Raw genomic sequence first — 23,126 nt, 5'->3', positions numbered from 1 at the left:
CTCTTCTGAAGATAAACAAATCCTTTTCTGTAATAAAGTCCTAGCTTGCTTGGGTTTTATCCTATTTAATTTTCTTTCACAGTTTTGCATCCTTGTGTGAACTGACAGTGTACTCTGATTATTTAATGCCCTTCCCACATTATTTGCAAACATTTTCAATAGCTTAAATATGTGTGTACATTTCATTGTTCATTTAGTCGTTCCTCCAGAATGAAGTTCCCTGAAGGCATGAGCTTTGTTTTGTTAGCTTGGCAGCTAGCAAACCCCAAATGAATGGAACAAGTCGCCAAGTAGATAAACAGTGGAGTTGTGTGATGCTTGTCCCTCAACTTCTTTGCTAAGAAAGCTTTTTGTTGCTGTTCTGAAATTGCCTTCATTTGTAGTGCTTAGGGCTAAATCAGACTGTAGCTATCACATGCAGCAAAGATTACTCTGTAAAAATCACTCAGCACCTTTAAATTAATTTTCCATAATTCTCTTTTTAAAAACTCACAATAATTTATTTTTACCATTTGAGATATACAATATATAATTATCTATAATTCAGCATACCTTGAAATGGCACACCAGAACTTTGTGTGTCTTGCTATGAGATCCTCCTTTTTAAGTGAAGGATGAGGGCATGGCAAGTTCTTCCTATGGCTAACACACATGTCTATTTTATCAGTACTCCTCATAAATCTCTTTAATCTTTGTGTTTTTTTTTCTTTTAAATTGTATTACTAGTTTGATATATGCCTGAAATTCTAGACAATAAAAATTTCAGAATGGTACTAGAAAGGTTAAGTTTGTAAAATTAAGAGTATTTTACGACATTTGACAGCGATTACCACGTTTTTAATAATTTGAGGGGATGGAGATTTGATTCAGTGGTAGAGCAGTTGCCTAGCAAAACCAGCATCCACAGCTCTAAATATAAGTTAAACTACTTATGTGACATGATTTAAAAAAATAATCCCAATGTATCATTAAAAAAAAATCACTGAGCACACTTCATAATTAAATTAACTTGAATACAAGACATGTTTGGTTTCTTACAGTATGAAAATTAATTACAAAGTATAAACATAGGTGATCGCCATCATTTTTTATATTCCCTCCCCCCAGCAGCAAAAACACCCCAGCTGCTGGTTCTGATTCTCATGGTAGCTGGAGCTGTTAGAAGGAGTCTGAATCATCAGTACAGTCAGCTTCAGGAATACACACAGAGCGAGGAAGACCCTGCAATGCAGAATCAATCCATTTAGCCGCTTCCGTTTCATAGTCCCCACCATCTCCACCAGGGGGCAGAACGAGGAAAAGAAATTGACTTCAGGATAGGTGTACATCTATCTGCCCAGTGTTCCATTCACAGACTGGATGGCTCAGATTCTCAAGGTGGAGCTGGCAAATATGTCTCCTGGGCTGGATTCCCAGGTGGGGGCATGGTAGTGTGGTGTCTTAACGAGGCAGTGTTTTGGAACTCAGTTACAAAATGCCACCACCCCTGGAGAATGCCAGGTCAGCTGCCTGCTGCCTAGATAACCCTTAGGCTGGTTGGTTCAGCTGCTTCTCACCTCTGAGTTAAAGAGGGTAGGACTGTAAAGTGCTCAGTGCAGAGCCTGCCATGCTAGAATGTGGGGTTTGTGAATTATGAAATGTTTGGTAGATAATTGCATTCCTCACTGATGTTGGGACAACATGAAGTCGGTGTCACACCTCTTAAACTACATGTATGTGGTATTTCCCACACTGCACGTCTTTTCAGAAGCAAAATCTCCATTACCACTCACTCCCTTCTGGTTGTACATATGTGTCTTTGTCCAGGCAGTGATGCTCAGGGACATGTCACGTAGTCCTCTGACTGTGCGTGGCCTCCTCTAATGGAGACGAACTACAGTATAACCTCAAGTAATAATTGAAATTTTAAAAGTTTTGATTGGAATTGAATTTAAAAAGCAGGTGGATCTCTGAGGTTGAGGCCAGCCTGGTCTACAAATCGAGTACAGGACAGCCAAGGCTACACAGAGAAACCCTGTGTCAAAAAATAAAAAGAAAAAAAAAAAGAGAAAAAAGAAAAAGAAAAAGAAACAAACAAACAAAAAAAACCCAAACAAACAAAAAAAAAACAAGACAACAAAAACCAACAACCCCCTGCCCCCAATGTCTAAGAAAACTTAAGTCTTTGGCCTCTTTATTTTATCCCCCCCCCCTTTTTTCCCGCTATTTAACTATTGTCTTGGCCTTCAAGTGGCAATGCGCCCTTTGCAGTGAATTATCTCAGTACTTGCTGCCTTAGGAACTTAGGTCCTAGTGAGCAACAGGCATGGATTTGCTAGCCCGTGACTTCAGCCTGTGAGATGCTCTTGGTAGGCTGGAGTTTTCCTGGTCCATGAATCCGGAGCGGCGACACAGTCTAGCAGAAGACATTTAAATATTTCATAGTGCAAATACTGCCTGCCTTCAAAACCTTAAGTCTTTTCGAACACAGCAAACTTTGCACTGGATTGCCAGTGCCTCTGGGCAGTCATTTTGATCCTTGCCTGGCTAAATTCCGGTTTCGGGGAATGGGGTATCCTACCTAAGATGTGATAAAGGGAGTTCGGAGGAGAACAGCCCTTTGCGTTGCAATTTTTAAAAACGAAGTTCTGGCCTTTGCTGCAACTGTCCCGTAGTTTAAGGTTTTTGGTTTGTTTGTCCTAGTATGAAGGATAGGGGCAGCAGGCTTCCCATCTGCCTTAGAAGAATAACTTTTTTGAAGGCAGGGGTGGGTATGGCGAAACTGTCATCAAGGGTTATGGGTAGGACCCAGAGACGTGAGTAAGGGGAGGGAGTGGTCTGCGGGTGGGGTCTGCCCAGCACACAAAATATGGGGCTCCCATCCCCTGAGTACAACTTCACTCCGAGTGAGGAGAAAGATCCACAGTGTCTCTCCTTAAAGATCCATAAAGCAGAGAAAAGCGACCGAGTGGATAGAGGAAAAAGATGTTCACGAAACGTCCCTCCGCCCTTGCTCCGGAGGAGCACGGTGGCGGAGCTGGCTCCCCAAAGAGGGTAAGCTCCACACTTCGCGCTCCACCCGTACACAGGTCTCATGGCCTGAGTCCTGGTGACTTCTGTCAACCCTTTTCTCCCTGTCCCTTCCTCCCTCTATCCGGTGCCACCTCCTCCCTGTCCGTGGGTCAGTGAACACGGACTTCTCAGTGGCTCTCTCAGTGCCCTGCAGCTGGTCCCCAGGCGGACTCCTGCGGCTTGGCGTCGGGGGCTTTGGCAGTCATGGGCAGGGTTTCCTTCAGCGTTCGGGTCAGCTCGGTGAGGAGAGCCCGCTGCTCTTGTTCGGGGCGCTGCTACCTCTCCTGCAGAGTACCTCCAGCCGACGCCCCCCACACACCGAGTGGGCTTGGCCGCGTGCGGATTCCGGGGGAGGCTGCAGGTGGAGCCGTCGGACCCGGCCCCTCGGAAACCCGCGGCTTCCTTTCGGAGTCCACGTTCCAGGCGCCCGGCAACTGGAAGGATTGCGTCGGAGCCCCGCCTGCCCCAGACGTAAGCCTCCATCCATGATGCGTGCGCCGTGATTAGGTCCCATTTGCAGTAGGGTTCCCCAGTGAGGATCAATCAATGCCTCGGGATGTACCTAAGCGTTGGCACCACACAACAGAGTGCTGGGAACGCCTTGATCCTCTCCTTGGCAAACTTTCTCTCGGTAGGGTGCCGGCCCCGGGCGAGCTTTTGCGCTGCTACGGTTTGGGGCAAATTTCCCGCGGTCTTAGAAGGTGTTTATAGCCTTGTCGCTACCTCTACAGAGAAAGAGAAGGGCACTGCAAAGGGTCCTCCTGATCTGAGCCTCAGGAAACCCAACCTAAATTGCAGCCACCCTTGGCTGCGCAGTCATTAGATTCCTGGAATCTGCCGGTTACCACCAGGGTCCCAGCTGAGCAGAGGTGGGACAGGACCGGTCAGTGCCAGCAGGAAGGGAGGGCTTCGGGAGGAGGTGTGCTGTTGGTCTGCTAGAACTCAGACTTCCATGCAGGCGCTCTAGGGCGGGAGGATGGCGGTGTGAGTTCAGTCTTTGTTCGGCTTCCCATTTTGGGAACCAAGTTGGGGTCTCAGTTTCTAGCTTCGCAGCAACCTACGCCCATCGAAACTCCCCAGAACTATGTGCTACTGAGAGGACTTATAAAGTACAAAGCTCCAAGGATCTCTACGTCCACATCTGTGCTTTATAGTTATTTCACTTTGAAGATGTGAAGGAATGTACTGATGGACGCGGAAGTCCCCAAGAGAACATCAGAGTGCCACCGGAAAGGGAGGCAAGCCGGCACTCACCGCTACTTGTTGTTCAAGGACGCATTTTGGCAGTTTTGCAGTTAGAAGTGCTGCAAACATTAATTTTGGCAAATCCTCCAAATAAACAACAAAAACTAGGTTTCTGGGGTGTGTGTGTATGCCAGTGTGTGTATACCACCACCATTGGTTTCCTGGTACCCACTAGTATTGTATGAGATCGCGCTCAGCTCAAAATCAGTTTCTAAAACGAGGGTTCTGGGGTTGACGTCTGCATAGGTGCTCAGCGGAGCAGTTAGGACTTTGGTGTCCTCCCTAGGACACCAAGCTTCTTCATTACCTAAACCTGAGGAAGCTATGCTGCTTTTGTAGGGGAGGGGCCCATTCCAGAAAGTTCCACGTGGGATAAGGTTACAATACAAATAAAAGCCCAAATTGTCCTTCCAGTGGGATAAGGAGAGTGATGAAACACTATTAATCTTTTCAAGTAGATTTCCAAGAATTAGGTGGGGTTTTTTTTTTTTTTTTTTTTTTTTGTTGTTGTTGTTTGTTTTTGCTTTGATGCAGAAGTGATTCCACCATAAACTTTTGCACACAAGTGCAATTAGGCTCCGCGTAGTCTGGGCTATTAGCATCTCAGTTCAGGGCTGTAAGGCTCTAGGGAAGTGAGAGCCCTAGTTCCCAAAGCAGGGTGATTGCGCTCTCTCTCTCTCTCTCTCTCTCTCTCTCTCTCTCTCTCTCTCTCTCTCTCTCTCTCTCTCTCTCTCTCTCTGTGTGTGTGTTGGAGGGTTTGAGCCTCACTGTAGGCTGGTCCCCCTGTAAAGCTTGCTGTTCCAGGAAGGTTTCGGTGCAGCCACTGGGAATTTTGAGGGGCCACTCTGGGATATCCGGAACAGAACATCATAAAAGCTGGTGGAGGACAGTGTTATCATGCCTCTACAGAGCTGGCTTCAGTCTTGAAGAGAATAAGAGGCTCAGGTTTACTTACAGCCAATCACTGCCCCACCCACACCCCTGGGACCATTTTCAGATAGACATTCTTTAAATAATTGCATGTTTGTGTGCAGAGCTAAGAAGGAAGCAGACCCAAAGTTTAAGGCAAAAAGACATGCAAAGTGAAGGTTTAAAGGTTTTTGTTATCTGCTAGATATCCTCAGGAGTCCAAAAGGCCTCTGAGCTTTTAACAGATGCAGCCTCTAAGGCCTGTTTCCTGTTTTTTCCCTGACAGTAAAGGGACTCACATAGCCAGCAAGTGACGAAAGTCTGAAGAAACCATGAACTTGCCAGCCTGAGTGACCCCCTTCACTGCCAAGGAGAGAGGGAGATGGGAGGCTAGTGTCTCCGGAGAGGGGGCAGAGTCACTGTCTTCTCTCTCTAGCCCTCACTATGCAATGTCCACACTGGGAATGATGTACTGTTACTTCTGTCTTCTTCTTCTTACCCCAGTGTCCTTCAACACAAAGATGTCTCTCCTAATGCTGTCACAGGGGGTCCCTGGGGACTAGGAAGAGCTGTAGCACCAACTGTTTGCTGAAAATGTCTAAGACAGACAAGCATTGCTTACCTTGCCATCTTTGCATTAATAAGATAATCAACAAGGCTGCTTTGATGCCCCATTTGTGCCATCATCTTTCCCAGTCAAATGGGAAAGCATACTGGTTGGCTTAAGAATGGTGACTGAAGTTCTAGGTCCCCACCACCCAGAATTGCTTTGTTTGTTCCTCCAAATCTCACCCCCCCTCTTTCTGGTGCAAATGAGGGAACTATTGAGTGAAAGGTGCTAATAAGAAAGCACTGCTTAGGGGAGAGACCTCGGGTCTTCTCGTCAGAGCTCCAGCTCTAGTTTTTGAAAGCTTCCAGACTGTGGCCAAGTCAAACCGTCTTGTTAATTTTGTTTCCTTCATCAGAAAGCAGGGCTGGTGCTGTTTCCCCCTTCAAGGACACCATGTGAGGAAGGAAATACTTATTACAAGTAACTGTATGTAATAGCCACTGTATTCTGTAAAGCACCACTGAGTATTTAAGGAAACCCTTCGCTGGGGTCTTTTTAAAAAAAATTGTATATATTTAATATATACAGCTAGACTCTGAAATAAGATGGTGACCCTGAAGCCATCACCACAGTGAATGTTCCTAACACCTCTTTCTGTACTTTTATTATTGTTTTTTATCGTTTTGTTAAAAGACTAGTTAGCATGAGACATACTTTGGTAGCAAAAATTTAAATGTATAATTTAGTATTGCTACTCTAGAGCTAGGTCTCCAGGCCTTAATCATCTTGCAGAACTTCAGTTTTATGCCTTTTCTCAATACCTTCCCACATGTCTCTACTCACACCCACCTTGCTCTATCTTTTCCTTCTATGAATTTGACTCTTAAGTTCCCCATAAAAGTGGGATCATGTAGGGTTTTATGACTGTTGTCTGGCTTATTTCATTGAGCATAACACACTCCAGTGTCATTAATTTTGTTATAAATAGGAAAATTTCTTTTATGGTTGACTAATATTCCATTGTGTGTACATATACTCTTCATTATCCGCTCATCTACCATTAGACCTGTAGGCTCCTGCACATCGTGGACACGTGAATAATACTTCAATGAACAACTTTTTCTAACGAGCCTGCTTTCAACTCCTTTCTGAGTATTTGTTATTCATTTATTTTGTCTTTAGAGTAGGACTGGTGGGTCATATAGTATCTCTCTTTTTAATTTTATAAGAAACTTTCATAATGTTTTCTATAATGGCTATGCAAATTTAGTTATAGCTAGCCCCTTTTAATCTTTTGTTTTGGGATAGGGGACCAGTATGAGACACCATTCTTCCATGCTTTTGACATACCTCTAGAGAAGTTGGACAACTTTTTTATACCTGATGGCCACCTGTATGATTTCATTGAGAAAATGTCTGTATGAATCTTTTACTTATTTTTACAATTGTGTTATTATTTATTCATTAACTTTTGCCGTTGGGTTGTTGGTGTTCTCTATAAAGATAGCAATGCCTCATAAGATATTTGGCTTGTGAATATTTTCCCCATCACACATCTGATTTTTACTTTCCTGATCATTTCCTTTAGAGTGCAGAAACTGCTTGTCCTGCCGTGATCCCAGCCATTCATTATTGCTTAGTTATCCATACTTTCAGCATCATACCCACGCACCCTATAAGAAGAAATGTTTCTCATTTCCTGCGGGAGTTTTATGGTTCGAGGTCTTATCCCTATACCTTTAATGTATTTCTATTTTTTTCTGTAAGATGTTAGATAAAGGTCAAGATATACTCTTCTGTATATGGCTATCCAGTTTTTCCAACACTATCTTGGGGAGATTATCTTTTCCCTGTGGTGTATTCTTGGCACCTTTGTCAATGGTCAGGTGACCATGTAGGTATGTACATATGGGTTTACTTCTAGGCTTTACTATTGGCCCATAGGTCTATTTTTATATGAGAACTATATTGCTTTGATTGCTGCAGGTTTATAATATTATAATAACTGCTTAGATTATTTCAATGTAAATTAACCCATTAAAGAGACTGAAATGTTCACTCTCACTAGCAATGTGTCCTGTGCTCAGTAACCACATGTGGTCCTGACTGCTGTGTGGACAGCAATGCTGGAAGGCCTCTTTATTACAGAATGGGCATTTCCTCTTCCTCTCCTGGTAGTGAAAAGTTCTGCCTAGAACCTCCTGCTGCTTCCTTGACTGCATGAGTTTGTGTTGCAGAATCACTTCTGGGGCTTTGAGGTCTTTTCTGTGCCTCCAGTGTTTGCTGACAGCCATAAATAAGGCAGCATGTGGATCCTTACCAGCTCCTTTTGAACTCCCCCTGTGGTCTCTATCTTCACTTATAGATCACCATATTCACCGATGGTGACAGTCAAGGCTGCTGTATCCCTGCCTTTGGCATGGGCTCTGCTTCAACAGAGGGGCTTTTCCCTCACCAAGTATTTTCTTACTTGACATATCAGTGTTCAAAAGAATGAAGGCACTAAAATACCAAGTTTGATGCTTGGCACAAAGTCCACTGAGGGTGCTTGGTCTGTGTAGGTTGAAAAAGACTACCCCACCTCACTCTGTTGGACCCTTTCAGAATGTATCTTCATTTGACAAACTCTGCATTTTGCTTCTTGTTTTCCTTTGGACGTTTTTCTCTCTCTTCCTATACTAGAACATCTGATTTCAAGCACAGAGATGTTTCATGTCTTTGTTAATTTTTAGATGAGTGCCTGGTATACAGTGGGTACCTAGTAGTTACTTCTGAATGGCTGAGGTAAATTTGGACCTTGTGAAAATTGAGAGGTACTATGTTAGGTTCCAATGGTGGGTATGATGACATGGAAACAACAGAAAAGTATGTGCTTACAATTTTTGGGGCCACACATTTGAAACCAAGGTGCTGATAGGGTCTTGGTTCCTTTGAAGAGTTTATGGGAGAATCCTCCCCCTAGACTTCCTAGCTTCCTCTGAACTGTCCTCAGAATTCCTTGGCTTTTTAGATGTGTCAGTTCAATCTCGGTCTACATTGTCAAGTACCCTTTTCCACATGTCTCTCTTATTGTTTTCAGGACACCTGTCACATTGGTTTGGCAGGTTATGCCAAGCCATCGTGATTGTATCTTTAACGTGTCTCCCTTTTTAAAAATTAGTTTTTATTAATTTATTCATATTACACCTCAATAGTTATCCCATCCCTTGTATCTTCCCATTCCTCCCTCCCTCCCACTTTCCCCCTACTCCCCTCCCCTATGACTGTGACTGAGGGGGACCTCCTCCCCCTGTATATGCTTATAGGGTGTCAAGTCTCTTCGTGGTAGCCTGCTGTCCTTCCTCTGAGTGTCACCAGGCCTTCCCATCAAGGGGACGTGGTCAAATAAGGGGCACCAGAGTTCGTGTGAAAGTCAGTCCCCACTCTCCACTCAACTGTGGAGAATGTCCTGTTCATTGGCTAGATCTGGGTAGGGGTTTGAAGTTTACTGCACGTATTGTCCTTGGCTGGTGCCATAGTTTGAGTAGGACCCCTGGGCCCAGAACTGCCCATCATAATATTCTTCTTGTAGGTTTCTACGACCCAGAGGATCCTTCTATTTCCCCATCCTCCCATGCTTCTCTCACCTAAGGTCCCAATAGGATGTCCTCCACTCTGTCCCACTTTCCTGATAAGTGAAGACTTTCATGGGACATGCCCCTTGGGCTAGTGTCCAGATGTAAGTGAGTATATACCATATGAGTCTTTCTGCTTCTGGGTTAACTCACTCATTATGATAATTTGTAGTTCAATCCATTTGTCCACAAATTTCCGAAATTCTTTGTTTTTAATAGCTGAGTAGTATTCCATAGTGTAAATGTACCACAGTTTCTTTATCCATTCTTCTTCTGAGGGACACTTAGGTTATTATGAATAAGGCTGCTATGAACATGGTTGAGCATATGTCCCTGATGTGTGCTGGAGCCACTTCTGGGTATATTCCAAGAAGCGGAATAGCTGGGTCTTGAGGAAGCCCTATTCCCAGTTTTCTGAGATAGCTCCAGATAGATTTCCAAAGTGGTTGTACTAGTTTGCATTCCCACCAGCAATGAAGGAGTGTTCCTCTTTCTCTGCATCCTCGCCAGCTTGTGGTATCACTTGAATTTTTGATCTTAGCCATTCTGATGGGTGTAAGATGGAATCTCAGAGTTGTTTTGATTTGCATTTCACTGATGACTAAAGATGTTGAACATTTCTTTAAGTGTTTCTCAGCCATTTGATATTCCTCTGTTGAGAAGTCTCTATTTAGTTCTGAGCCCCATTTCTTAATTGGGTTATTTGATTTGGTGGTGTTTAATTTCTTGAGTTCTTCATATATTTTGGATATTAGACCTTTGTCAGATGAAGGGTTGGTGAAGATCTTTTCCCAGTCTGGAGGCCGTTGCTTTGTTCTGTTGACAGTGTCTCCTGCCTTACAGAAGCTTCTCAGCCTCATGAGGTCCAATTTATTAATTGTTGATCTTAAGGCCTGGGATGTTGGTGTTCTGTTTAGGAAGTTGTCTCCTGTGCCAATGTGTTCCAGGCTCTTCCCCACTTTTTCTTCTAACCAATTTAGTGTCTCTGATTTTTGTTGAGGTCTTTAATCCACTTGGACTTGAGTTTGGTACATGGTGACAAATATGGGTCTGATTGCATTTTTCTACATGTAGACATCCAGTGGACCAGCACCATTTGTTGAAGATGCTATATTTTTTCCATTGAATAGATTTGGCTTCTTTGTCAAAAATCAAGTGACTATATGTGTGTGGATTCATTTCTGGGTCTTCTATTAGATTCCATTGATCAACCAGCCTGTTGCTGTGCCAGTACATACTGTTTTAATTACTATTGCTCTATAGTACAGCTTGAGATTGGGTATGGAGATTTGTCCTGGGGATCTTTTATTGTATAAGAGTGTTTTAGCTATTCTGGGTTTTTTGTTTTTCCATATGAAGTTGAAAATTGAACTTTCAATGTCTTTAAAAAATTGTGTAGGTATTTTGATAGGGATTGCATTGAATCTGTACATTGCTTTTGATAAGGTGGCCATTTTTACTATGTTAATTCTCCTGATCCACGAACAAAGGCGATCCCTCCATCTTCTCAAGTCCTCTTCAGTCTCTTTCTTCAGGGACTTAACGTTTTTTTCAAACAAATCTTTCATTTGCTTGGTTAGAGTAACTCCAAGATATTTTATATTGCTTGTGGCCAATGTGAAGGGTGTTGATTTCCTAATTTCTTCCTCTGTATGATTGTCATTTGTATATATTAAGGCTACTGACTTTTTTGAGTTAATTTTGTATCCAGCCAATTTTCTGAATGTGTTTATCATCTGTAGAAGTCCTCTGGTGGAATTTTGCTGGTCTCTTATGTCCACTATCACATCATCTGCAAATAGGGATAATTTGATTTCTTCCTTTCCCATTTCAATCCCCTTGATCTCTTTGTGTTGTCTCATTGTTCTGGCTAAAACTTCAAGGACTATATTGAAGAGATATTGAGATAGTGGGCAGCCTTGTCTGGTCCCCAGTTTTAGAGGAATTTCCTTGAATGTCTATCCATGTAATTTGATGTTGGCTATTGGCTTGCTGTATATAGCCTTCATTATGTTTAGGTATGTGCCTTGTATCCCCAATTTCTCCAACATTTTAAACATGAATGGGTGTTGGATTTTGTCAAATACTTTTTCTGCATCTAAGGAGATGATCATGTGGTTTTTTCCTTTTAGTTTGTTTATATGGTGGGTTACATTGATGGATTTCCATATATTGAACCATCCCTGCATGCCTGGAATGAAGTCTATCTGGTCATGGTGAATGATATATTTGATATGTTCTTGTATTCATTTTGCGAGTTTTTTATTGAGTATCTTTGGGTCTATGTTCATAAGAGAAATTGGTCTGAAGTTCTCCTTTTTTGTTGGGTCTTTGTGAGGTTTAGGTATGTGTGGCCTCATAGAAAGAATTTGGTAATGTTCCATCCATTTCTATCTTTTGGAGTAGCTTGAAGAGTATCGGTATTAGCTCCTCTTTGAAGGTCTGGTAGAATTCTGCACTGAAACCATCTGGCCCTGGACTTTTTTTGGTTGGGAGGCTATCAATGATTGCTTCTATTTCTATAGAAGAAATGGGACTATATAATTTGTTTATGTGATCTTGATTCAATTTTGGCAAGTGGAATTGATCAAGAAAATTGTCCATTTCCCTTAGATTTTCAAATTTTGTTGCATATATGCCTTTAAAGTAGGATCTTATGATTCTTTGTATTTCTTCAGTGTCTGTTGTTATGTCTCCCTTTTCATTTCTGATTTTGTTGATTTGGATAATGTCTCTCTGCCTTTTTGTTAGGTTGGCTAACAGTTTGTCTATCTTGTTGATTTTCTCAAAGAACCAGCTCCTGGTTTTGTTGATTCTTTGAATTGTTTTCATTGTTTCTAATTTCTTGATTTCAGCCCTGAGTTTGATTATTTCCAGACATCTACTCCTCTTGGGTGTTTCTGCTTCTTTTTTTCCTAGGGCTTCCAGATGTGTTGTTAAGTTGCTTATGTGGGATATTTCCAATTTCTTTTTAAAGGCACTTAGTGCTATGAATTTTCCTCTTAGCACCACTTTCAATGTGTCCTACAAATTTGGGTATGTTGTTCCTTCATTTTCATTGAATTTCAGGAAGTCCTTTATTTCTTCCTTTATTTCTTACCTGACCCTGGTGTCATTAAGTAGAAAGTTGTTTAGTTTCCATGTGTGAGTAGGCTTTTTGTTATTTCTGTTGTTGTTGAAGTCCAGCCTTAGATCATGGTGATCTGATAGGATACAAGGTATTATTTCAGTCTTCTTGTATCTGTTGAGGCTTTCTTTGCAACCTACTATGTGATCAATTTTGGAGAAGGTTCCATGGGGTGCTGAGAAGAAAGTATTCTTTAGGTCCATTTGATTCATCACCTTGGTTAGTGATGTTATTTTTCGGCTTAGTTTCTGTTTCAATGACCTATCCTTCAGTGAAAGTGGGGTGTTGAAGTCTCCCACTATTACTGTGTGGGGATCAATGAGTGGTTTAAGGTTTGTTAATAGTTGTTTTACAAATGTGGGTGCCCTTGTATTTGGAGCATAGATGTTCAGAATTGTGATGTCATCTTGGTTGATTTTATCCTTGATAAGTATGAAGTGTCCTTCCTCATCCCTTTTGATTAGTTTTGCTTGAAAGTTATTAGAATGGCTACACAAGCTTGCTTCTTGTGACTATTTGCTTGGAATATTTTTTCCCAGCCTTTTACCCCGAGGTAATGTCTATCTTGTGGGTGAAATGTGTTTCTTGAATGCACAAGAATGTTGGGTCTTGTTTATGCATCCACTCAGTTAGTTTGTGTTTTTTATTGGAGAATTGAGACCATTGATGTTGAGAGATATTAATGACCAGTGACTGTTAATTCCTTTCATTTTGATGTTTGCTACAGTCGAGAGTTTGTGAGGTTGTGATTTTGCGATGGTGTCGTTATCAATTTCCTGTGTAGTTGTGGGTTTGGAGTGGAGTTTTCCTTCTAGTAACTTCTGTAAATCTAGATTTGTGAATAAGTACTGTTTGAATTTGTTTCTGTCATGGAATATTTTGTTTTCTCCATCAATGGTTATTGATAGTTTCTGTTCCCGACCCGCGGGTTCAGTTATTCGTGGAGTGGCGAGGAGGGTCGTGACCTGTGAATAAAGAATAGATGAAAGAGAGACACAAGCCCAGGAAAAACTTTGCTTATCTTGGGCCGTTTATTGTAAGGGGGTGTCCAAATTTATAGTAAGCTTCTGAAAGGGCGGGGGTGAGAAGGAATGCAGTGGAAAGTTACAAAATCTTCTGGGCCAGGCCCAAGGACAGCAGGTGTGGAGTGGGGCGACTATACAGAAGTCTCGATACACCAAATGTTCTTTTTCTCAAGGTCAGGCTGGATCTTTGTGGTAGCCAGGCAGAATAATTATCTCAAGTATGCAGACAGCTGTGGCTTTCAGCCAGCAGGGCCTCTCAGCCACTGGGGCAGGTCAGGCAAGGTCCTATGGCTCCTGACAAGTTTCACTGGATATAGTAGTCTAATCTGGCATCTGTGGTCTCTCATGGTTTGCAGGACCTCTGTCCAGGCGCTTCTGGCTTTCATGGTCTCAGCTGAGAAGTCGGGTGTAATTCTGATAGGTTTGCCATCATATATTATTCTGCCTTTTTCTCTTGCCGCTTTTAATGTTTTTCTTTGCTCTGTATATTTTGTGTTTTTATTATTATGTGGTGGGAAGATTTTCTTTTCTGGTCTATTATATTTGGTGTTCTGTAGGCCTCTTGTATGTTCATATTCATCTCCTACAGATTGGGAAATTTTTCTTGTATGATTTTGTTGAAGATATTTTCTGGGCCATGGAGTTGGGCGTCTTCTTTTTCCTCAATGCTTATTATTCTCAGGTTTTGTCTTTTTATGTTGTCCTTGATTTCTTGGGTATTCTGTGTCAGGAACTTTTCAGATTTAGCATTTTTTGATGGTTATTTCAAGTTCTATGATTGTATCTTCAAGTCCTGAAATTCGTTCCTCCATTTCTTGTATTCGGTTAGAGAAAGTCATCTCTTTGTTGGTTGCTTTCTTCTCTAAGGCCTCTCAGTCACATTTTTCTTTTGTGTTCCTTTATTATAGATTCCATTTTCAACTTCAGATCTTGAAGTGTTTTATTGATTTCCTTCATCTGTCTGTTTGTATTTTCCTGAAATTCTTCCAGTGCCTCTCTATATGTCTCTTATGTCTTCAACTGGCTTGGTTGGATCCTCCTGCAATTGTTTACAGATTTTATTCATTTCTTCCATTATCATCTTCCTTACTAAGGACTTGTGTAGTTTTCTTGGATTTCAGTTGTGTTTGGGTTCTCAGGGTTGTTTTCTTTGGGATAGCTGGGATCAGGAGATGCTGAGGTGTTTGGTTTTTGTTGTTTGTGTTCTTATGCTGTCCTTTAGTCATTTTGCTGTTTCTGTTGATGGGGTGTGGTTTCTGGTGTCCTTTACTGGTTGTTGAGAGTGGATAATTGATGAATGATTATAGGTTGTGCTCTTGCCTGTGGGGATCAGGAAGTTTTCCCCTGGACTACAGGCAGGTGACCTAGTTTCCACTCCTGGAGACTTTGCTCTATACCTTAGGCTCCAGGCTGGGTCAGCAGAAGTATGCTTCTGACTGGTCCCTTTCACATTAGTGCTGCAATTCAGGCCAGCTGTTATGGGGTCTCAGATCGAGGCTTGCAAGTTCTAGCTGGGCAAGTTGCTCCCACTTGCCTGCACTTCCCACGGTCCTGTAGTCAAGACCTTACCTGGTTCAGACCCACTGAGCTATGGGTGCCTTTTAGACCAACATATAGAAACCTCAAGGGTGTCCATCCTCTCCTGAGAGCATGGGAGACCCTGCTGGGGCTGTGTGAAATGCCCAAGCTGTGTTCTAACTGTTCAGATCTGCAGGCTCAGTACCCTGATTCCAGCTCCAATTTGGGTCTGTTCCGCCCTGTGAACTACTTGTGCTCTCACTAAGCTAGGTGGACCCAGCCACGTGGGAGATCCTGCCAAAGCTGTGTGAAGTGTCCAAGCTGGGTTCTAACCACTTGGGTCTGCAGGGTCTGTTCCCTGTGCCCGGCTCCAATCTGGGCCCATTTGGCCCCACGGGCTGTGTGCAGCTCTCTCTGAGCTAGGTGGACCCAGCTGCTCAGTACCCTGTGTTCAGCTCCAACTTGTGCCCTATCCACCCCGCAGGCTGCGTGTGCTAGTTGGACCCAATTGCCTGTGTTTCCATGCGGCGTGGGGTCCTCGGCAAATTTGCATGGGCGGGTGGATGGGGCCAAGGGCAGCTTCCCCTGTTTCCCTGTGACTTCACAGGCCAGGGGCTCCTGCACCAACCCACACACTGAATTCGGGCTTTATCTGCCGGCTGCAGCCTGCAGGTGGGTTCTGTTTGAGCGTCTGGAGAGTGGATTCAGGACCTCCGTGATCTGTTGCTTGACCAGGGCTAGGCCGCCGGTGGTCTGCGCTGTGTGGGACCCCACTCACGTAAAGTTCTCGAGATTTAGCAGTCTGTGGCTCCATTCAAGTCCCTGGTCTCTGTGCAGTAGATCAGATCCAGTGCTTGCTGGGTGCTGCCATCTTGGAACCCGTGTCTCCCTTTTCTATTCCCTAAAAGTTTGTTCTCCTACTGCTTGGGAAGATACGCTTTAGCGTAAGTAATGCACATAAGGTTTATTGCTCTTGCAGACATACAGTCACTACCCGCTGGGAGATGATGCCCTGTTAATGGGAGCTTTCTACCTGGTGGGAAGCCCTGGGCATTGAGTTTCAGAGCCAACAGCCCATTCTCAGTTTGTTACCACCCCAACATTTTCTCTCGTCTTTATGCAAAAAGATCCATGATGTCTTGGGGCACTGACTGCTCTGTTGGTCTAATTCCTAACATTCGCTGACCTCTGTTGAAGAAATGTCTGGTGCCTGTAAACTTTCTCTTTCATCCGATAAGCAGTTTCCCTATCAGTTCTCCCATGGGATATTTCTTTATGTCCAGCACCTAAGAGGTGGTGTTGACCAATGCAAGCCCATTCCTGATTATGCTGGCAGAAAACCTAGAGACGTCCTGCAGGAGACCCGTGTCACCGTTCAGTAGTGGCGCTGATGCTGTGAAAAGCTCAAGGCCATGTATATGGAGAAGGGATGATAGAGCCACTAGGCTGACTTAGAAAGGGGGCTGAAAATAAAGGGATGCGTTCTAAATGGCATCTTGGTGGCACCCATGCATTTGCTTAGCTCAGGGACCCTTTAGATCAATGGCATTTGAGGAGTTCTTTCTGTTTCCAGTAGCAGAGAAGGGGGGCTGAGAAAAAAATCCTCCTGCCGCCGCAGAATATAAATCTCTCTGAAAGCACGGAGCTGTCATTTAACTAAAGTTACCCTACAGACTGTTAGCGAAGATACTATCAGAAAGCTTTTGTTTTTTTTTTTGCTTATTGAAACAGAGTCTTTTTTTATTATTATTAATTTATTCTTGTTACATCTCAATGGTTATCCCATTTTTTGTGTCCTCCCATTCTTCCCTCCCTCCCCTTTTCCCCTTATTCCCCTCCCTGTTCCTGTTCCTGAAGGGGATTACCTCCCCCTGTATATGCTCATAGAGTATCAAGTCTCTTCTCAGTAACCTGCTGTCCTTCCTCTGAGTGCCACCAGGTCTCCCCCTCCAGGGGACATGGTCAAATGTGAGGCACCAGAGTACATGCCTCCACTCAACTGTGGAGATTGTTCTGACCATTGGCTAGGTCTGGGTAGGGGTTTAAAGTTTACCACCTGTATTGTCCTTGGCTGGTGCCTTAGTTTGAGTGGGACCCCTGGGCCCAAATCTGCCTATCATAATGTTCTACTTGTAGGTTTCTAGGACCCTCTGGATCCTTCTACTTTGCCATTCTCCCATGCTTCTCTCATCTAGAGTTCCAATAGGATGTCCTCCCCTCTGTCCCAGTTTCCTGGTAAGTGAAGGCTTTCGTGCGACATGCCCCTTGGGCTAGTATGCAGATATAAGTGAGTATATACCATTTAAGTCTTTCTGCTTCTGGGTTAACTCACTCATTATGATCATTTCTAGCTCAATCCATTTATCCACAAATTTTGGGAATTTCTTTTTTTAATAGCTGAGTAGTATTCCATAGTGTATATGTACCACAGTTTCTTTATCCATTCTTCTACTGAGGGACACTTAGGCTGTTTTCATGATCTGGCTATTATGAATAAGGCTGCTATGAACATGGTTGAGCAAATTTTCTTGTTGTGTGCTGGAGCATCTTCTGGGTATATTCCAAGGAGTGGAATAGCTGGGTCTTGAGGAAGCCCTATTCCCATATTTCTGAGATAGCACCAGATAGATTTCCAAAGTGGCTGTACTAGTTTGCATTCCCACCAGCAATGAAGGAGTGTTCCTCTCTCCCCACATCCTTGCCAGCATGTGGTGTCGCTTGAGTTTTTGATCTTAGCCATTCTGATGGGTGTAAGATGGAATCTCAGGGTTGTTTTGATTTGCATTTCCTTGATGACTAAGGAGGTTGAGCATTTAAGTGTTTCTCAGCCATTTGATATTCCTCTGTTGAGAATTCTCTGTTTAGTTCCAAGACCCATTTCTCAATTGGGTTATTTGGTTTGGTGGTGTTTAGCTTCTTGAGTTCTTTATATATTTAGGATATTAGACCTTTGTCAGATGTAGGGTTGGTGAAGATCTTTTCCCAGTCTGTAGGCTGTCGCTTTGTTCTCTTGACAGTGTCTCCAGCCTTACAGAAGCTTCTCAGCCTCATGAGGTTCCATTTATTAATGGTTGACATTAAGGCCTGAGCTGTTGGTGTTCTGTACAGGGAGTTGTCTCTTGTGCCAATATGTTCCAGGCTCTTCCCCACTTTTTCTTCTAAGTGACTTAGTGTCTCTGGTTTTATGTTGAGGTCTTTAATCATCTTGGATTTGAATTTTGTGCAAGGTGACAAATATGGGTCCAGTTGCATTATTTTACACATAGACCTCTAGTTAGACCAGCACCATTTGTTGAAGATGCTATCCTTTTTCCATTGAATGGATTTGTCTTCTTTGTAAAAATCAAGTGACCATATGTGTGTGGATTCATATCTGGGTCTTCGATTCGATTCCACTGATCAACCAGCCTGTTGCTGTGCCAGTACCAAGCTGTTTTAATTACTATTGCTTTATAGTACAGTTTGAGATCAGGTATGGAGATTCCCCCAGAGCACTTTTTATTGTACAAGATTGTTTTAGCTATTCCGGGTTTTTTGTTTTTCCATATGAAGTTCAGAATTGAACTTTCAATGTCTTTAAAAAATTGTGTAGGTATTTTGATAGGGATTGCATTGAATCTGTAGATTGCTTTTGGTAGGATGGCCAGTTTTACTATGTTAATTCTCCTGATCCATGAGCAAGGAAGATCATTCCATCTTCTCAGGTCGTCTTAAATCTCTTTCTTCAGTGTTTTGAAATTTTTTTCGAACAAGTCCTTCACTTGCTTAGTTAGAGTGACTCCTAGATATTTTATATTGCTTGTGGCTAATGTGAAGGGTGTGGTTTTCCTAATTTCTTCCTCTGCAAGTTTGTCATTTGTGTATAGGAAGGCTACAGACATTTTTGAGTTAATTTTGTATCCAGCTAATTTGCTGAAGGTGTTTATCAGCTGTAGGAGTTCTCTGGTGGAATTTTGAGGGTCACTTATGTGCACTATCATATCATCTGCAAATAGGGATAATTTGACTTCCTCCTTTCCCATTTGGATACCCTTGATCTCCTTTTGTTGTCTTATTGCTCTGGCTAGAACTTCGAGTACTATATTGAAGAGATATAGAGAGAGTGGGCAGCCTTGCCTTGTTCCCGATTTTAGAGGAATTTCCTTGAGTATCTCACCATTTACTTTGATTTTGGCTATTGGCTTGCTGTATATAGCCTTTATTATGTTGAGGAAAGTGCCTCGTATCCCCGATCTCTCTAAAACTTTAAACATGAATGGGTGTTGGATTTTATCAAATGCTTTCTCTGCATCTAAAGAGATGGTCATGTGGTTTTTTATTTTCAGTTTGTTTATATGGTGGATTACATTGATGGATTTCCGTATATTAAACCATCCCTGCATGCCTGGAATGAAGCCTACTTGGTCATGATGAATGATATCTTTGATGTGTTCTTGTATTCGTTTTGCAAGTATTTTATTTAGTATTTTTGCATCGATGTTCATAAGAGAAATTGGTCTGAAATTCTCTTTCTTTGTTGAGTCTTTGTGAGGTTTAGATATCGATGTGACTATAGCCTCATAGAATGAATTTGGTAATATTCCATCCATTTCTATCTTTTGGAGTAGCTTGAAGAATATCGGTATTAGCTCACCCTTGAAGGTCTGGTAGAATTCTGCACTGAAACCATCTGGCCCTGGGCTTTTTTTTGGTTGGGAGATTGTCAATGATTGCTTCTATTTCTGTAGGGGAAATGGGACTATTTGGCTTGTTTATCTGTTCTTTACTCAACTTTGGCAAATGAAATTGATCAAGAAAATCGTCCATTTCCCTTAGATTTTCCAATTTTGTGGCATATATGCCTTCAAAGTAGGATCTTATGATTCTTTGTATTTCTTCAGTGTCTGTTGTTATGTCTCCCTTTTCATTTCTGATTTTGTTGATTTCAATACTGTCTCTCTGCCTTTTAGTTAGTTTGGCTAATGGTCTGTCTATCTTGTTGATTTTCTCAAAGAACCAGCTCTTGGTTTTGTTGATTCTTTGGACTGTTTTCTTAGTTTCTAATTTGTTAATTTCACCCCTGAGTTTGATTATTTCCAGACGTCTACTCCTTTTCAGTGTTTCTGCTTCTTTTTTTTCTAGGGCTTCCAGTGGTGTCGTTAAGATGCTTATGTGCGATGTTTCCAATTTCTTTTTAAAGGCACTTAGTGCTATGAATTTTCCTCTTAGCACTGTTTTCAATGTATCCCACAAATTTGGGTACGTTGTTCCTTCATTTTCATTGAATTTCAGAAACTCTTTGATTTCTTTCTTTCTTTCTTTTCTGACCCAGGTGTCATTTAGCAGAGAGTTGTTTAGTTTCCACGTACGTGTAGGCTTTTTGTTATTTCTGTTGTTGTTGAATTGCAGCCTAAGAGCATGGTGATCTGATAGGATGCAAGGTATTATTTCAATCCTCTTGTATCTGTTGAGGCTTGCTTTGTGACCTATGATGTGATCAATTTTGGAGAACGTTCCATGGGGTGCAGAGAAGAAGGTATATTCTTTCTTGTTTGGGTGAAAGGTTCTATAGATATCTGTTAGATCCATTTGACCCATGGCATTGGTTAATGATGTTATTTCTCGGTTTAGTTTCTTGAAACAGAGTCTGGTGTAGCCCAGGCTGGACTCAAAGCCTTGCATTTCTGATCCTCCTGCCCTACCTCCCAAGTCCTGGGATCATAGGCATGTGCCGCTATGACCATTCTGACAACATCAGAAACTCTTACTTTGAGGCGCCATGGTGTCCTAAATGGTGAAAGATCTCTTTGTGAGTAGTTTGGTGTGACTTTCTTCAGTTAGGACAACACAGCTCCCCAGGGTATGGAGGCCAGGTGCTAGATCTTTGAAGAATTCTTGGGTACAGCTTGGCATGGAGAGGAATAGATTCTCCTATCCAGTTGACAAGAGCGTAGGTGCTGGGAATGGAACTAGACACTGGGGACTCTATTGATGAACAAAATGAAGTTGCGTGCACTTGGGAAGCACAACTTGTAACCAACTAATCAACTGTGGTACAGTAGTACAGGGAAGAGAGAGCTGGGTGAGGATTTTACATCAGCCTGCCTGGCCCAGTGACCTGAGTGAGCACAAGGTGACAGGGAGCATTCTGCTCTAGGCTTTATTACCCAGATGTCTTTTGTGCACTGGTCTTAGATTGGGTGTTAATGATCCTCTTTCAACTGTGTAGTTGGAGCCAATGAGCTAATTAGGTACGCCACTGGGCAGCCTATTCTGCCCCTGGAGAAACTGACCACGTGGAATCTAATGATGGAGACTATATTGCTCTCCTTTGCTGAGAATTTTGAAGGCTTATCTCAATGGTACCTTTGTCACCTTTGTCTGTTTCAGAGTCTCATCCTGCAGGCAGGCAGGCAGGCAAGCAGGCAGGCGGGCAGGCAGGCAGGCACACACGCAGGCAGGCACACACGCAGGCAGGCAGGCAGGCGGGCAGGCAGGCAGGCAGGCAGGCAGACAGGCAGGCAGGCAGGACGCCTTGCCTCTGGGGTGTGGATTGGAAGCCAGTCTGACAATGGCTTATTTAATAGTTCTTTTGTCTTTAAGACAATTTTGTCCAAGTCAAGTGAGGTCAGAAATGGGAGTTCAGCATGAAATGAATGCAGGACTTTGCTGACCTTTTTTTGGTCCTGATTTTCTTGTGTGTGACTGGGCCCTGTTTCCTGTGTGGCAGAGCTGCATTTTTAGTGTGATGGTGAGAAATGAGCCCTTCACTCTCTTCTTCTGCCCTGGCCCTTATGACAGCTGATGAGCAGGCCTACTCTTTCCTCCTGACACCAGATGTGGTTTTTTTTTTTTTTTTTTTTTTTTTTTTATAATGCCACTTTTCCGGCTGACTTCCTGACACCAACTCAGTGGCAACAATTCAACTCAATTCTGACAATTTACCTGCCGTTAAAGGGCTTGTCCCTCATGTGCTGGTAGCAGGTCCCCAGCCTCCTGACTTTTGGCTAATGAGCTGGCAGCCAGGGAGACCCCACACCCACTCTTCAGGTGGGTTGACTTGGCAGATTGACTCACAGAGCTCAGGAAGACATTTCCCTTAAAAGTTACTGATTCACGATTAAGGGTGCAAATGGACAGCCAGGAGAAGGAGCACAGTAGGGTTTGGGTGTATTCCTATGACATGTAGATTCATTGGCCAACCAGCTCAGAAAACTCTAAGTTGCAGCATCCTGGGCCTTTTAAGGAAGCATAATCACACAGGCACAATTAATGGTTAACTGAATTTCCAGTGCCCCCTTTGGGGAAGGGGACTGGAAACCACTAGTTTCTAACCAAGGTCTGGGCTTTCTGGCAGCCTGGTCCATACTGGAGCTATTTGGTCCATCAGGAATCCAGAATCACCTCATTAGAACAAGAGGTGTCCTTATCCTGCCTGTCACTCAGGAAACTCCAAGGGAGAATTCAGGAACTCTGTGGGAAGGGGGCCTGAGGAGTGCTGCCGCAGAGCTGCTTGGACAAGAGGCGTTCCGCCCCGCCCCCCCCCCCCCCCCCCGCTCCCTCCCCTCCGCCTCCTCCCCTCCTCTTCCCCTCTCCCGACCCCCGCGTCCCCTCCCCGCCAGCCCACCTTCCTCTTTTGCAGCCAGTGTTTCCCAGTGCTTATTACCCTGAACCTCAGCCAAACGCAAAATTGCCTGTTCAGCACCCAGAAAACCCCAATCAGAGCAAACTTGGCAGGCAGCTTCGACTGTTACAGCTCTGAAGGTCCCTGCTTATGCTACAGGTCAGAACTGAAACTAAGCCTGGGTGTGCAGCTTCGGGTAGTAGGAGGAAGGGAAATGGGGCAGTTACAGAAACAGAGTCTGCCAGAATCAAGTTGGGAGACATGTGTGCTCTAGGGTACCACTGAGGAGGAACTTGGTACCAGAGAAAATGCCCCTCCTTAGATGTCTGTTCGTTTAAAGTTGCGAAATAGGAAAGAACAAATAAAATGTATTCAGAATAGCAAAAGAGCCAAATTATCAGCTAACAAAGGGGGATTCTGGGGGTCTCTGAAATTTAGGAAGGTTGGATATTAAAAAAAATTCGCTAGGCAGAGGAAGCCTAGT

At 43.2% G+C, this 23,126-nt stretch overlaps 1 protein-coding gene across 1 annotated transcript in view; it reads left to right on the top strand.

Annotated features, from left to right (window-relative positions):
- The first annotated feature begins 2,959 nt into the window (after positions 1–2,959).
- Positions 2,960–23,126, top strand: part of Corin (corin, serine peptidase) — a 247,726-nt gene continuing 227,559 nt past the window's right edge. The window contains exon 1 of the mRNA XM_051170139.1: positions 2,960–3,522. Coding sequence (XP_051026096.1) covers positions 3,256–3,522 — 267 coding nt within the window. The 5' untranslated portion in view covers positions 2,960–3,255. The remainder of the gene's footprint in view (positions 3,523–23,126) is intronic.

Source organism: Acomys russatus, chromosome 28 (genome assembly GCF_903995435.1).
Source record: "Acomys russatus chromosome 28, mAcoRus1.1, whole genome shotgun sequence".
NCBI lineage: Eukaryota > Metazoa > Chordata > Mammalia > Rodentia > Muridae > Acomys > Acomys russatus.
Note: the sequence above shows the minus strand (reverse complement) of the source record. Positions and strands in the feature narration are given on the sequence as shown.